General features: G+C 41.2%; 2 protein-coding genes across 3 annotated transcripts in view; both read left to right on the plus strand.

Moving 5' to 3' along the window:
- The window catches only part of tbc1d19 (TBC1 domain family, member 19), a 33,342-nt gene extending 26,312 nt beyond the window's left edge, over positions 1-7,030 (plus strand). For both annotated transcript variants that reach the window (XM_017699625.2, XM_037534872.1), the window contains 3 exons: positions 640-755; positions 2,091-2,161; positions 5,858-7,030. In XM_017699625.2, coding sequence (XP_017555114.1) covers positions 640-755; positions 2,091-2,161; positions 5,858-5,923 — 253 coding nt within the window. In that variant the 3' untranslated portion in view covers positions 5,924-7,030. The remainder of the gene's footprint in view (positions 1-639; positions 756-2,090; positions 2,162-5,857) is intronic.
- Positions 7,031-11,021: 3,991 nt separating this feature from the next.
- The window catches only part of stim2b (stromal interaction molecule 2b), a 49,299-nt gene continuing 43,404 nt past the window's right edge, over positions 11,022-16,916 (plus strand). Inside the window, exon 1 of the mRNA XM_017699626.2 lies at positions 11,022-12,519. Coding sequence (XP_017555115.1) covers positions 12,405-12,519 — 115 coding nt within the window. The 5' untranslated portion in view covers positions 11,022-12,404. The remainder of the gene's footprint in view (positions 12,520-16,916) is intronic.

Below are 16,916 nucleotides of genomic sequence, written 5' to 3' on the forward strand. Positions count from 1 at the left end.
TGTATTTTTGAAGTGTTTTAGTAATGTGATGTATTATAAAAACAAACTTAATTTAAAATCTAACTACCTTATTCATTTGTAGCAATATTATTTTATTGTGATTATGACTGTTGAGAGTGGGCTTTATACATACAAGAAATATCAGTACTATATTATGATTGATACCACCTTCACATTAGTGAAATAAAATATGTTGTCTATTATCCAAAATTGTTACAAACACATATATAGCATTTGAGATATCAGCCCACTACAGACATTGCACTTTTGCTACCCAAGTCAAAACATTTGGGCACCCCTGACTTAGCATGTCCCATACCTTCGATATTTATATATTGTATATTATTGTGTATTATATTATAATATATTTTCATACGTCAAAGACAAATATGGAACTGGGTGTCTGCCTTAGTGTTCTACTTGAGATTTATATTAGGCCCTTAAAATACACTGCATGCAACCATGCAGTACTCAGATGGCTCCACCTAGCGTTCATGCTATGCACTTACAAATCTCACAGCTTATTAAACTGCCTTGTAGATCCCTTTTTAGTGGAAATGAGTCTGTCTTTAAATAGGATTTTGATCATTTTTAAAGAGAACTTTAAAAACTGCCTTTGTGTGTTTGTGTGTGACTCAGATTGCGGATCGCCTTCAAGTGGATGGTTCGGGCTTTCTCAGGGTACCTTTCCACTGATCAGCTGTTGTTGCTATGGGACCGTGTCCTCGGTTACGATTCCTTAGAAATAGTTGCAGGTGGGTTCATCTGTCCAGTTGTACGCAAAGAACTTTTGTCAGTTTATAGTGGGCATGTTCTGTGCATTTTCTGAAAAGAATTAATAGTTTTCATTTGAAAGTTTCAGTTGAAGCACATTACCAGTCATATGTTTGGGCACAAATATTTGAATGTTTTTTTTTCTAAGACACTTTAAAGACTTGTGACAAGAGGTGAGGTCTAAAGATGTAGGAAACCAATATTTCTGACTGGATTATTTCCATATGGACTGTTTTATAGATTTGATGTCTTTGTTATTGAAAAAAAAAATTCTTATAGTGACTGTAATTTTGGACAAGCTTTCAGAAAGTTGTCAAAAATTCCATTCAACTGAATAAGAATTTGTAGCACGCATCTTAGACTGGGTTTCATTATCAATTAAATAATGATCAGTAATTCATTAGGTTGAATGACATTGTAATCTGTGGTGAGAGTAGAGAGCAGGTGGAAGAGAATCTGGAGAGGTGGAGGTTTGCACTGGAGAGGAGAGGAATGAAGGTCAGTAGAGACAAGATGGAATACATGTGTGTGAATGAGAGTGAGGCAGGTGGAAAGGTGAAGATGCAAGGAGTAGAGGTCGTAAAGGTGGATGACTTCAGATATCTTGGGTCAACCATCCAGAGCAATGGACAGTGTAGAAAAGAGGTGAAGAAAAGGGTGCAGGCAGGATGGAGTGGGTGGAGACGGGTGTCAGGGCTGATGTGTGACAGAAGGATAGCAGCAAGAGTGAAAGGGAAGGTTTACAAGACAGTAGTGTGTCCTGCTATGATGTATGGTTTGGAGACTGTGGCTCTGTCTAAAAGACAGGAGGCTGAGTTGGAGGTGGCGTAGATGAAGATGCTGAGATTTTCGTTGGGAGTGACAAGGATGGACAAGATTAGAAATGAGCAGATCAGAGGGACAGTGAAGGTGGAGCAGTTTGGAGATAAAGCCAGAGAGGCCAGGTTGAGATGGTTTTGACATGTGTTGAGGAGGAATAGTGGATATATTGGGCAAAGAATGTTGGAGATGGAGCTGGAAGGAGAAGGAGAAGAGGTAGACCTCAGAGAAGGTTTATGGATGTAGTGAAGGTGGACATGGAGATGGTTGGTGTGAAAGTAGAGGAGGCAGTGGATAGGGCAGGATGGAGGCAGATGATCAGCTGTGGCGACCCCTAAAGGGAGCAGCCGAAAGAAGAAGAAGAATTCATTAGGTTGAATGGGGCTTTTTCTCAACATTCCATGCTTTACACTGAAGGGAATCTAAAATGTGTGACATGCTGATGTTTGGACCCTATTATTTGATAGGCTGTTTGTCTCTCTTCCTCCTTCTCTTAGTCCTGGCGGCCGCCGTCTTCGCCTTCCGAGCTGAAAATCTGATGGAGGTGACATCACTGGCTTCAGCTGAGGTGTGTTACATGTGAGCGTGAGAGTGTGTGTGTGTGTGTGTGTGTGTGTGTGTGTGTGTGTGTGTGTGAGAGAGAGAGAGAGAGAGAGAGAGAGAGAGAGAGAGAGATAGGACTATAGGTAACTGAAATAGCACATTGACTCACTGCCAGCGCCAGTAACCTAGTCTTCCCAAGGCACATGTTTCAGAATCGCTGGCTTGGCCACTTTTAAAAGCAGACCTCCCTCCCCTTGGCCACTGCACGTTCAAAACCAAATTTGATGAGGTCAGTGTGCATATCATCACTGTCAGACTAAAACCTCTTTTCTTTTTCTGTTTGTTTATTTCTGTTTTTTTATTATTTCATGTGTAACTGCTGGCTGCCCTTTGCTGTTTATGATTAATAGACCAATATAAACAGTCCATAAAATCTTACTTCATCGACTTACATTAAAAATGAGGAACATTCTCCTTTCTTCTGCATAGTTTTTGGAGATCTGAGATTTTGTTCTGACAGTGTTGATATGTAAGAGCAAGAACTTGTTTCTCTGCATGAACATGTATATTACAGCCTTTGGTTGAATATTTTATCAAGAATACTTATTTAGAAGACATATATTTCCGATGTTAATAACCCTGCAATAGCTATAGTAAATTATTTCATAATATAAATCAATGACTATAAAATATTATCAAATAATGTATTATCATTTTTAACTTACAAGCATGTCACCTAAATATCTAAAAGCATTTTAAGGGCTGCATCATTGGTTGCAATGGTCTGATTGACAGCTGTAGTAAAAGTTAATCTGAGCTACTGGCAGTGGCCCCGGGCCGTAATCCGCAGTGACGCACGGGCCTGGGCCCTGGGGCGAAGGGAAGATGCTGTTGGACAGTATCTGCTTGCTCATATACCACATGGTCCTACTGGAGAACATATCATAACACAATGTATTTTTAGCACCCAGGGCCCAGGCCTGAAACTTTAGAGGCTTGCAAACATGATAGGAGCCCCTAAATTTACTTGCCTCCAGTCCCAAAAGGCCAAAGCTTGAGAACGCTTGATTCCAGACCACCTTTCCAACTCCTTTGACTGCTGCATCTGCAGGGCATCTGGCTCCAGTCAGAGTGCCAACCAAACTCTTGGCCTCTCGCTGAAGATAGGTGTTGCAGCAGAGTGTCTGCCAGACCCCATTTTATGAAGAGCACCTATAGAAGAAGTGTGAAGATTCTTCTTGTAGGGACTTAGAGTTTTTGTTTTACACTTTTTCTATGATATGTGCTTAGCAACATCACTAATTAAGGCTGCACAATAAATCTTGTTTTTATCATTATCATAATATTGGCTTCCACAATAAACACATCATTAAGATCTGCAGTGACAGACCAGATCAAATTATGTGATACACACAGTGCCACACATATGCACAGTTTGAAAACTGCTCTATCCTAAACCACAACCCTTTAAAAACACATCAAACATTAGGATTGTTTTCATTCTCAAATATTGTGTTTTATGCATGCTAGGCAGTAATGGCTGCTGTCACAACAACAATATTTAAAACTAAAAAAAAAAACACCTGGTGTAACATCTTACATCTTAGGTTCAGTGGCATCAAGTCTGTAACATGACTGAGTATAAAAAGAGCACCCAGAGAAGTTTACCTCTTCTTCGCAGGCAAGTAGTGCAGCAATTCAAGAATAACGTTTCTCAATGTAAAATAGCAACTACATTGGGGATTTCATCTACATACATAATCTACAGATTTCATCATCTACAGTACATAATGTCATTAAAAGATTCAGGGAATTTGAGGAAAACTCCATATAAGTGGTGTTGAAACACAGTGGTAAACATCCCCCCATCCCAACTTTTTTTGAAACATGTTGCCCAATTACAAATGGCCATAGATTTTTCAAAAAACAATAAAATTGTGTTTATACTATTTTCAATTAAATATAGAGTTTTATATATTATATATATATATATATATATATATATATATATATACACACACACACACACACACACACACACACACACATAGTGGGGGAAAAAAGTATTTAGTCAGTCACCAATTGTGCAAGTTCTCCCACTTAAAAAGATGAGAGAGGCCTGTAATTGACATCATAGGTAGACCTCAACTATGAGAGACAAAATGAGGAAGAAAATTCAGAAAATCACATTGTCTGATTTTTAAAGAATTTATTTGCAAATAATGGTGGAAAATAAGTATTTGGTCAATAACAAAAGTTCATCTCAATACTTTGTTATATATCCTTTGTTGGCAATGACAGAGGTCAAACGTTTTCTGTAAGTCTTTACAAGGTTTGCACACATCGTTGCTGGTATGTTGGCCCATTCCTCCATGCAGATCTCCTCTAGAGCAGTGATGTTTTGGGGCTGTCAGCGGGCAACACGGACGTTCAACTCCCTCCAAAGGTTTTTTATAGGGTTGAGATCTGGAGACTGGCTAGGCCCCTCCAGGACCTTGAAATGCTTCTTACGAAGCCACTCCTTTGTTGCCCTGGCAGTGTGCTTGGGATCATTGTCATGCTGAAAGACCCAGCCACGTTTCATCTTCAATGTCCTTGCCAAAGGAAGGAGGTTTGCACTCAAAATCTCACAGTACATGGCCCCATTCATTCTTTCATGTACACGGACCAGTCGTCCTGGTCCCTTTGCAGAGAAACAGCCCCAAAGCATGATGTTGCCACCCCCATGCTTCACAGTTGGTATGGTGTTCTTTGGATGCAACTCAGCATTCACTCTCCTCCAAACACGACGAGTTGAGTTTGTACCAAACAGTTCTACTTTGGTTTCATCTGACCATATGACATTCTCCCAACACTCCCAAATGCTCTCTAGCAAACGTCAGACGCGCTCAGACATGTACTGGCTTAAGCAGGGGGACACGTCTGGCACTGCAAGATCTGAGTCCCTGGCGGCGTAGTGTGTTACTGACAGTAGCCTTTGTAACGTTGGTCCCAGCTTTCTGCAGGTCATTCACTAGGTCCCCCCGTGTGTTTCTCGGATTTCTGCTCACCGTTCTTGTGATCATTTTGACCCCACGGCTGAGATCTTGCGTGGAGCCCCTGATCGAGGGAGATTAGCAGTGGTCTTGTATGTCTTCCATTTTCTGATTAGTGCTCCCACAGTAGATTTCTTCACACCAAGCTGCTTGCCTATTGCAGATTCAGTCTTCCCAGCCTGGTGCAGGTCTACAATCTTGTTTCTGGTGTCCTTCGACAGCTGTTTGATCTTCACCATAGTGGAGTTTGGAGTGTGACTGTTTGAGGTTGTGGGCAGGTGTCTTTTATACAGATAACGAGGTCAAACAGGTGCCATTAATACAGGTAATGAGTGGAGGACAGAAGCACCTCAAAGAAGTTGTTACAGGTCTGTGACAGCCAGAAATTTTGCTTGTTTGTAGGTGACCAAATACTTATTTTCCACCATTATTTACAAATAAATTCTTAGAAGCACTTTAGTTAAAAATAGCACTTTCTAAAGGTTAATGGTGTTTAAAGAACAGTACATTGAACAGGTATCAGTATTAGCCAATACTCAAGGTTTCAGTATTAGTACTGGAAAAGAAAATGTGCTATTGTACCATCTTTAATCATAATCCCTTTTGTATATTGAGAAAATGCCTTCAATGCCTTTCAAAATTCTTCTAAAAAAATGTGTTCTGTTGTGATTCTTTTTTTCTCACAGGCCGTCCTTGCTGACCTCTCAACCCTAAAGGTCATGCCTCTCCTGCAGATTTTCCTATTTGCCTAAGTCATGTGCATGTGGGTGCTGCCTCAGTGTGGTCTGCCAAGCTATACCCATGCCAACAGAGTCATTTGCAGTGAACCTTTCAAATGTAACAGGATAAATTTACTGAAAACATAACAGAACAGAAACAACAATCTGCACTCTACTAACACAGAAGCTGACTTTATTTTTAAATCAGGATTCATGTTGATAGGCCAACAAGTACCATATTAGGCGCTTTTACTGCATTTAATAAGATTCTTTAGATATGTGGATTGTATCAAATTGCACACATAAGTATTAGTAATAAGTACAGTAGAAAACTACTTGAACTCAGATACATGTATATGACGAAAATGCTACTTTTGCCAATTCAGTATTTATAACTGATATGCTTAAATATTGTTTTCTTTTTAAATATACCCTACAAAGTTATGCCTTATCCAGCAATGTAGTATTAATATCCAAAGCTAAATGGAAAACGAATGCTATAATACACAGTGCAGTCTTAAAGCATTTGGGAGTGAAATGCATGTACTTTAACATCCCTTAGTTGCAGTAATTAAGTACAGTTAAAAGCTGAACTGTGTCACTTTGTGACTGATCATGTGACATTTTAGGGCTTAAAAAGATTATATGTGCCTCAGCGCAAACAACCTTTCCACTCTTTTAATATCCATTATTGTAGTTTTACATGCAATCATTTTGTTTTTGATTGATTTGAGGATTTGTGATGTAGATTATGTAAGGAAAAAGACCACAAGTCTCTATGTAAAAAATGTTATGTAAATTCTAACAAACTCAACTTTATATGATGTTATTATGTAAGGTGTGTGTCACCTTGAGGTGTAGGGCACAAATGGACATAATAATAGGTCATTCCATGTCAGCTCCCTTGAAAAGAGCTTATTCCCCCACACATCACAGATTTTCACATTACAGGAAATACCCTAATGTGTCCCATTTATTATTTATTTTTTACACCATGTTTTTTGCCATATAAATATGTTCATTAACATGCCATTCATATACGATGTTCCTCTAGTATTATTTATGGCATTTCTTCTGCAGATTTGAGATTTGAATTAGATGCACAGGAGTTTATTCATTAAAAAGAAATGTAAAAGCTCACTGATTGGTTTGTCTTTGTTGCTGCCTGATAATACAGCTAACAGGGCTGACTGATGCATCATTAAATATCAGCTGAGATATGAACATATGAAGAGTTTTATTCTAAATGCTGCATATGCCTTACTATATGAGTTTTGAAAAGAACAACAGTTGACAGGTGGAAAATGCATTTTACTTCTCTAATAAAGGAGGTATTAATTATAACATAGCTTTGATATTCCTTGTAAGCCCACTCCTCCCTGCATATCTCATGAAAGAAAATTCTTGAAAGTGGTCTGTAAAGCATTATGGGGCAAAACATTTCATATAAACTAGCCCCCAAAAATCTAAAGCTTATGACATGCTCATGTTTATTATTCAGTAACTACACATACTACAATGCCAGCAAGCTGAGTTATTCTTAGGTTATAGAAGTGTATAGTAAAACGTTGGGCCCAGTGGTGGGCCCTGGCCATTTATGGGCACCCTGGCCATTTAAATCAAATTTAATGATTCACGGTTAAGAGGTGACATATTGGTCAGTAATAAAGTGCATTGGTTTACAGTGGTCTGGTGATGGTTACCAGCATCCACGACACAACATAGGCTGGTTTTGCTGGTAATTGGCTACGCTGGTCTATGCTGTTTTTACTTTATCTGTTTTTCTTCATTTTTCTTCATGTTAAAATACATCAGCCTGTATTATTGGTTTTCTGAATTTTTAACTTGGTACAGGTCATTACATTTTTATATTGGTTGGGTCTTAACAGGTGCTGGTGCCCACTTTTCTAGATTGGCTGGATTTTGTTGCAGCCCTAATCTCTTGCATGTTAATGAGATGACTGTATAAACTGTTTTTAGGTTCTCTGTAGACAGGGGCTACTGCACTGTGTGACTGCACACTGGAACTCTTTCACTATCACCATCATTAACTCACAGGTAGTTCGCAGCAAACTGCCCCCTCCTCTCCTTTGACATATGCTAAGCCCGTCTATGCACCCCCTGCTGCTTGGCTGGCCGCCTGCCGCTCCTGCTAGCTCATATCAAATTATGCGACTCGCCAGTTTTCCGCCCTGCTTCTCACTCCCTGTGCCTCACCCTGAGACTCAGTCTCACTCCATCTGCCACCTGTTTACCCAGCTTCCCACAGCCTGTCCTGCTTATCGCAGGGGAAATGGTGATCACCACCCCCTCATCCTTTTCACCAGGGCTTTGGGACTCTTACCAAAGGGAGGTGCCCCTGCTGGCCAAAAGGGTGTACTTCAGGATCACAGTGCCACCACTCATCACTCCAGCACTGTTCCTCGATGAAAGATTTCATGTAGATGACACTATCATGTTTCCTGCATAGCGCTTTTGTGTATTTGCCTAACATCTGCGGCATGCTCCAGCTCATCCAGCTGAGTATGATGGTGTGAGCCATCTTAATCAGGTCATTAGAAAGGGCCTTGACAGATTTTCCAGTAGCCGCATTGGCTGACCACAGATTTATCACAGTGGCCTATGTTTCTAAACACTGTGACTTTATTACAATAATTGAAAAACGGAATATATACCAAATCACAAAAACTGAAGTGGCATTAGACAAGTAATGTGAAGACTGAATCCTACGTAGCTCCCTGATTTCTATATAGTGCACGGCCTACGTCATGAAACTATGGCTTCAACCAAGCAGCTCACTATATGTCTTTCACTGAGGGAGAGGAATGCGAGTAACGCTGACTGGCAGATTTAACATCACCAATACCAATTTTAGTCCCACCCACCTTAAATCAAACAGAAGAAAAAAAACTTTAAACAGAAAAGTTCGGCATCATTCTCCCTCTAGACAGGGCCTTGAAGCGTAAAGCACACTGACCAGTAGGCTAAAGTTTGGGTGCTGGTAGTTTGGTTGCCCCCCCCAATTGCCCAAATGTTTTGCCTTGTTTGGGTAAAGTGTAATGCTTTTGGTGGGTGGAGGGCCAAAATCTAGCTACTTGTTGAATTTGTTTTTTAGGATGTTGTCAGTGCATGTAGTGAAACGTATTCTTTAAATACTGTAATAATAGTTTCTTTATTACATTCCTTTAAAAAATCTGTGAAAAGATATTTTTCTCACTGGTGGTCCCCAAATCTATTCTTGTCTGAGTACCATTTGCCAGTTACACTCTATTATTTTGCAACTGCTAGCTACATTATTGTTTTTAAAGACAGTATTCAGACTGTAGATATTTACAGTGATTATGTTATGATATTTACAACCCATGTCATTAATTGAGAGAATAATAAGTTAAATATATACAAATTCATAATTGATAGGGTACTTTCTGTTGGGAGGTGGCTGTCTCAAACCCTGACCTCTAAATTTGAACCTATGAAAATAATGCTTAAATGTTTTTTTTGGATTTTTAATGTTTTTGACATTTTTAAAAATGTCTTTTAAAGTGGGGTTGAACAATTTGCATGGATTAAGAGTTTAATATGCATTCCGACTAATTTTGAAATTCAGCCAAAATTAACATATGGCCAGAGGATTACTCTTTTTAGGTGATATTGCTGTTTTTAAGAGGCTAAAAATCAGTATAAAAATTTAGCAGCAAGCTGAGGAATACATTTGAACATATTTTCTAATTTTAAAAAAAGCCAAGGAAGATCAGAGTTTTTGTGTTGGATGAGTAACAAAGGAAGCTTCTTAAGATGTCAGCCGAATCTACAGCTAACTACTACAACACTATGGTTGCATGATGATGTCCGAGCTATTGGGCAGTACCTTGAATGATTTTTCGAAGGAAAATAGGAATGAAATATACATCGACTCCTTAAATCCCAATTCCCAGAAATTTTAGTGTCAAAGAATCAAGATTTTCTAATCGACTCTACATCAACATCTGGGAGCATCACTGGCCCCAAGAAGGCAAAGACAGTTTTATTTATGTGGTTTAACAACACTTTAGACTAGTTAATGGTATAGATATTAACCAAACTGTGACTCATTTCAAACTGTGCTGTGACCTCAGGTAACACTTGTTAGATACTAGCAGCTACAAATGAAATGAAGCAGGGGCCTGACCTTCAACACTGCACCATTTAGGTTGGAATGGAAAAATGAACTAAGAAGCCAGCAAAAAATCTTCCGTCTTCGGCTTCACTTTGTTTTGGGATTACTAAGATAGGCCAGCCAAGTATCGTACTCTTGTATTCCTTAGTTATTGCTGTTTTTTTATATAGACATTGAGTTAGACATTTTCTAAAGGCACCAAGGAGTGCAGAAAGAGAAAGCACGAAAGCAGCAGCAGCACGAAGAGGTAGGAACGAACTCGTTACACTACGGGATCATGACCTATTTCCATTGTGCTGTATATTCGGTCAGCTAAAACAGGACAAAGTCATATATGGCCATCTGAGTTCACTAGCTAAGCTAAAGCAGTTAGCCTCGTTAGCGATAGGAATCAGTTCTGGTGAAATATGAGCACACCAACATTTACAGTCTAGTCAAAATATGAAATGTTACTCGACTGCACCATCCCCAAAGCAGTGGCCTGTGTAGGGAGTAGGGAGCCATTTGCCGGCTCCAGGACGCTCCCGCGCTCTGCCTTTTAAACGCGCACACGGCGGACACAGCAGCCAATCAGATCCTGCCATGTTGGGACAGCGTGGCCAATCAGCACAGAGGAGGAAAGCTCGAGAGCGGCGCTGTGTTGAGGAGGACACGATGGAGGTTTCCCCCTTTTACCTTCTCGTGTCCCCCGATGGTCTTTCTGTCTCTCACCATGACGGAGAGAGCAGCGTTTAGTTAAGCTCCGCCGGGTCTACCTCCGCGTGCAGGGCGAGAGAGCAGCAGCGCAGTGGAGAGAGAGGCGACAGAACGAGGAAGTGTGGGACAATAGAGAGAGAGAGAGAGAGAGAGAGAGAGAGAGACACACAGAGAGAGAGAGAGACACACACACAGAGAGAGAGAGAGAGACAGAGAGAGACACAGAGAGAGAGAGAGAGAGAGAGAGAGAGAGAGAGAGAGACAAAGAGACAGACACACACACAGAGAGAGAGACACACAGAGAGAGAGAGAGAGACTGGCGGTTGTATACGTCACCGTGAGCCGGGAGGATTCCCGCCCCACCACAACCTGTGTCGTGTCTTCCACATACCGACAGTGTTGCTCTCTCTCTCTCTCTCTCTCTCTCTCTCTCTCTCTCTCCCTCCGCTCCATCGCAGCCTGCAGCTGATCCAGTTTTCGGGTTTGAGTCAGAGGACTGCACAGACAGGCTCGCGGTGCCGGAGAGAGAAAATATCAATAATAAAGTGAATGACACGCGAGAGTCACCATCATCTGCCCGTGTGAGCCTGCATGGGTGAGCCTGACTGAATCATGTGTTTTGCAGCGCTCATGCTGAACGATTTAGATACGGACTTCCGCCCCCTCGGTTTCACTTCTGCCTCGACCGAGTGGCGGTGAGGAGGCTGTCCGGGAGAAGAAGAGCCCGGCACGCACACAGAGGAGCTCTCAGACGCCGCTGACCCCCTGCTGGATCAACGAGTTGGTGTGACCGAAAATAAGCCTCCTTTTCTGATCTGGACTCTCTCTCTCTCTCTCTCTCTCTCTCTCTCTCTCTCTCTCTCTCTCTCTCTCTCTCTCTCTCTCTCTGTGTCTCGGACGCGGCTGGGATCGAAGGACGGGCTCTGACAGGGTGATTCCTGGAGGCGGATCTTCGTTCCTCCTCATCCCTCCGTGCTGTGCTCGCTATGCTGAAGGGACTACAGCTGATGTTTGGCCGCTCCGTGTGGAAGAAGTACAGACGCTGTTTTGTCTCGTAGCCCCTCTCTCACTCCGACGGACCGGACTAGGACTATGGCACTTTAGAGAGGCGCTGCTGTGGGTACGGAACCTGCCTACGTCTCTTTTCCTACATATCAGGAAGGGGCTGGTGTGTGTGTGTCCCTCCTCGGCTGGGAGTGATGTTGGGGATTCCTCCTCGACAGTTGGCACTTTTTTTCGTCGTCTTTGGAAGTTAACTTGGTGAGCAGCGGCTCTCAAGCCACCCGGCTCCGTGCAGCTCGAGTCGTGTGTACTACGATTTGGGACGGAGTTTAGGTTTTAAATGGTCTTCTGATGTCCCGGACATTGGAGACAGGTGTCCGAAAACTCAGATCAGATATATTTTTGTAGTCAGAACAAATTCCCGTCGGCCTGCTGTCTCCCTCTTTTTACGCGAACATATCGAGTGGTTTTCTGAACACGGTGCGTTTTCTAACTCTTCTGTGTGGCGTTGCTTTCTGGTGATTCGACACGTTCACGCCGGCGTTTCTGTGCGGCCACGTTAGCATTTGCACCAGAAATTCAGCGCCACTCATATTTTTCCCTCTGTTTGTCCTCCTCCTCCTCCCCTGCCGTGGGAGGAACTGAAAGCTTTGGCCCACAATGAGTTACTCTGGGCTGGCTGTGCTGCTGCGCGGCCTTCTCCTGGCTGTCCTGCTGGGACTGGAGCTGACCACCTCTGGGGCTTTGGACTCTGCCGCTGTCTCACCAGCCACAGGTAAGGCCCCTGTCTTCTCTGAAACACAACATTGTTAATCTTTTCTACTTTAAGGTGCATACAATGCTGACAGGAGCAGGCCTGACACAAGCTTGAGTAATGTTCATAGAAAAGCACATAGGATGGGAACCTCTGCAGAAGACTTCAGTGAGTCTAAGGTCACCAGACCTGCTGTCCAGTGCTAGAAGACTATGAAGACCCAGCACTGGGATGCGGAGCAGTGGCGTTTTGTTCTCTGGAGTGAATGAAGCACCATCAAATGTCTTTAGGATGACTTTGAGTGGTTGTCCAACATCAGTATATGATGTCACTAATGCTGTCGTGGCGTAATGCAACCAGATCCTTACAGCAATGTTCAGACATCTAGTGTAAAGCCTTCTCAGAACAGTAGAGACTATTACTGCAGCAAAAGAATGAACAGACTCCTTATTCATGCCATTGATTTGTGGCGTGACATTGTATTTACAGGTGTCTACACTTTGACATGTAGAGTAGCTGTAACACTAACACTGGGCACCAATGTTAGGCAAGAATTACTCCATTGCTGGTCATGTTTTTTCATATGTTTTGCTGCTTTGTCTAGCACTTTCCACCCTCACCAAGTGGTCAACTGTTGCTTTTATCATCACTTTTCGTCTCCCAGTGCTTGACGATGCCCTAGTTACACCCTAAAGAGGCAAGAGGTTGAGGAGAGAAGCTCCAACCTTCAGTCTTTAGCCTCAACTAAACAAGAAAGTAGGGGGAATCTGTTGTATCACCACTATAGAGAACACTTGCTGCCACATTCCTCAGCTGGACAAGTACAAGATCATTATACCTTATGTCTGCCTGCCACAGTGGGGAGATAGGGGCTCTCCATAGTTTCAGTCCCAGCTTGCAGGAGTTCTCCTCTGACAGCTGGATCTGATACGGCTTCACCGTGGAGTTGAGTAAATATTGGTATAAGTGACTGGTAGCACTCCATGGGTGGGAAAGGAAGACTTCACCCCTTGGTGTGTCTCTGTTGTTGTTTTATTCGCCAGAAATCTGCTGATTGGTATCTGAAACCTGTTCCAGCTGATTCAGTTATGGAATTTGTTATGTCCAGTCAGGTCACATGGGGGGGGTAAACTTGATGCTCAAGGGCTGCAAGTTCTGTGTCGGCTCTGAGCACTGCGTTTATGCTTGTGCAAAACACTTAACCCCAAATTTCTCTGGAGGCGCTGCAACCTGACACTCCTGTCACCAAAGCCCAGAAGGAACCTGTAATATAGAATATGTTGTCAATGCATATTTAAAAAAATAAAAGGCAAAAAAGAAAATCTCATCCTTTTGAGTTCCGAAATGAAAGCAAGGTTGTTGGTGGTTTACGTGGTATGTTAAATGATCTTATATATAGGCAGAAGTAGAGCCTGATTAACACACCCATTTATTTGGATATTTTAAATCAGTTTTTTATTAGCTGCATTGATCGGAATCTTTTAAAGGCATTTGTATAATTGTCCTTCATTTAAGTCCATATTTACTCTCTGGCTTTTCTTTAAACCTGATGACTTGATTAATTGTTAAAAAATGGATAGACTCCTGAATAATGACACTTCTAAACAAAGCATTTGTAGTTAACTTCGAAGCACATAGACAGCCTACAGAATAATAGTTAGACTCACTGTATCATAAGACTATTATTACATGCTGTAAGGGTGTGAATAAGCTTTACGGGTAATTGAGATTCAACTTATATGTGGCGGAACGTATGTGGCACAGATTCTGCTAGTCCGCCATGGCAAGATCAAGCCCCCAACAGCTGTTTTCTCAATCGCAGGCCAGGATTTAATGACGGTGTATAATTTCTGGTGCACAGGCGTCTGGCCTGGATCAGGCTGACATGACAGATTGGTGTCTCTCCAGCTGTAAACCCTTCTAGCCTGCCAAATGCACAGTCCCCATCAGTGGTCAAATATGAATCCAAACTATCCAGATTGTTAGACATAAGCACACATGTGGATGCTAATGGACTTCAAGCACAAGATTATTCATCACTGTCCATAAGACTACAATAGAGTGCACTTGACCAATCTACTGCCAAAGCTGCTTTTGGATAGAAAACAGAACAAGCTATGATGATAAATGCTTATCGGTGACTCGTGAAATGATATGTACTGACTTTATATATGACTCGTCATTCCTCTCAGTCTTACATACACACTAGTAAAAGTGGTTCTGTATGATTTATGTACCATGATTGAGGTGCAGCAATCTATTAACGTCAGCCAGAAATGTTCTAGAGAAAGTCCACCATAAATGCTGTCTTGGAAAGAGCCAGTCACAGCCGTTTGATTTTGTGTTAATATGAGGGGAAACATAAGTCAGAGTAAACATCTGCATGGCTGATGAACAGTGGATTTTGCTCTGCAGGTGGCTGTATGTGGGTCCACACTTTAAGCCCTTATTCTCCAGGGTATATTTTGGTTTGTCCGTCTGAATTTACAGTTACGGCTCTCATATGACACCCACCTTTTGGTTGTAGCTTATGAAATATGTAATATATAAAGAATATGACGGAGTGTGTTTTGGAACCACTGGTGGTCTCAAGGAGTTTAAAAGGTTAAATCCTTACCACATAAGTAATGAAATGGAATTAATAGGGAACGGAATTAATTCTGTTTAAAAGCGCTATATATAACAGCATATTTAAGACTTTTCAAATGCAATTTGAAAATGCTAATTCAACTGCAAAGTTCATATGAAAAAGTATTTTTTTGCATTTCATATTCATTGTCTCATTAGTATTACTTTGATATATTAAATGTCAAGTGATTGTATTTGCAATCCTGTTTGCAAGTGCATTTTCACTGTCAGCGTGGCACTCCTATCAATTAAACGCTGTGTCAGTTGTCAAGAGGGGCTTTTGAGCGCGAGGTGTGTTTTAATAGGAAATGATGAAAAAGTCTAAACTTTGGTGGTACTGTAACATTAGCCACCAATGCTAGCGACGCTTTAACACTTGCCATACAGGCTGAATATACTTCTGTCCAAAGGGATTCTCTATTGTTTCATGTGAAAGTGATTCTTGACCGACTAAGAGAGCTTGTGGCTGCATGTTCCCACTAATAAGTGTGAATTCTATATGTTTAGTTCATGTTAATGGTTCCAAATCCTGAAGAAGATTGTAACTCTTTCACTTTGGCTCTTCTTCACACAGTGCTGTGGATTGTTGTTACACTGGTTGCTCTCAAGGTTAACTGTAACCTTTTACAGTCTGTTGAAAGTGCTGAAAGTATTGCTTTATATGTAGTTTAAAAGCTTTAAAAGGTAATAACTCAAAAAATGTTACAAATTGTAAACATTAGTGGTGTTAATAATTTACTGTTGTAAGTCTTACCGTGTTATTGATACATTAACTTTGACAGTGCTAAAGACATAACCTGCATATTGGTTTCATAGTAGTAACTGAATAATACACAGTAGTTACTGTGTAATTAGATTAAAAACAAGCTTGAGGTTTAAGGGAACTTTATGTATCATCTTTAGGCATGTCTTTTGGCAGCCTGTGGCAGAAAACTTACATTGCCTTACAAGTACATTGGCACTCTTGATAAAGTTGAGCAAAAAGTCTCTAATATATGTTTTTGTTGTTTACCTTGATCTTACACTGAAAATGTCTCAAGCGTATTATATCACGATAATTAAGGAGATTTTCACAGTGCAAAATATATTTTGACCCACACACACAATGCATTAGAAGTGCCACATTCAAAACTGGCAAAAACTCACACCCTGCACTGCCTCCAGTTAAACAGGACTAGTTATGCTCTCTGTGGAATGAAGCATGCAGTTTGTCAGTGTTCTTTAAGTACTGAAGATATCCACAGTATGCTCAGAATAGCTTGTTGCTTATTATGATAATTGCTTATCTCTAGTCTGAGCTCATAAGTGGCGAACACTTCCTGTTTCATTAGAAACGTAAATAAAAGCTGACATGCAGGCTACTCACCGTCATTTAATTTTGAGACAGAAATTGCTGAACTAAATTAGGCAAAGGGAGGGCACACAGCGTTCTACATAAAGGTTAGAGTACTACATAAAGGTTACTTTTTGCTTATATTTTAAGCCATTGTGTTAAAGACTTTATTTACTTGGCTTATCAAAGGTGCCAATCATTCTGGAAGGCACCATGTATACCACACTTGGCCAATTAAAAATAAAAGACTAATCTTCAGTGTTGGTAATCTGTTCGAGAACTAAACCGCCCATGCAGATTTAGGAGAAAAGGAGAATGAATGTATTCAAGAAATGAATGTGAGAACGTGCAAGGAACGTTTTTCAGAGCTGGTTGGCACGCTGTCTAGAAAGTCTAGGTAAATATTTGCTGGGCTACCATTGCCACCTCTTTCTCCGCGTTAGAGGCCCAGATGAAG

Source organism: Pygocentrus nattereri, chromosome 2 (assembly GCF_015220715.1).
Source record: "Pygocentrus nattereri isolate fPygNat1 chromosome 2, fPygNat1.pri, whole genome shotgun sequence".
NCBI classification, from domain to species: Eukaryota; Metazoa; Chordata; class Actinopteri; order Characiformes; family Serrasalmidae; genus Pygocentrus; species Pygocentrus nattereri.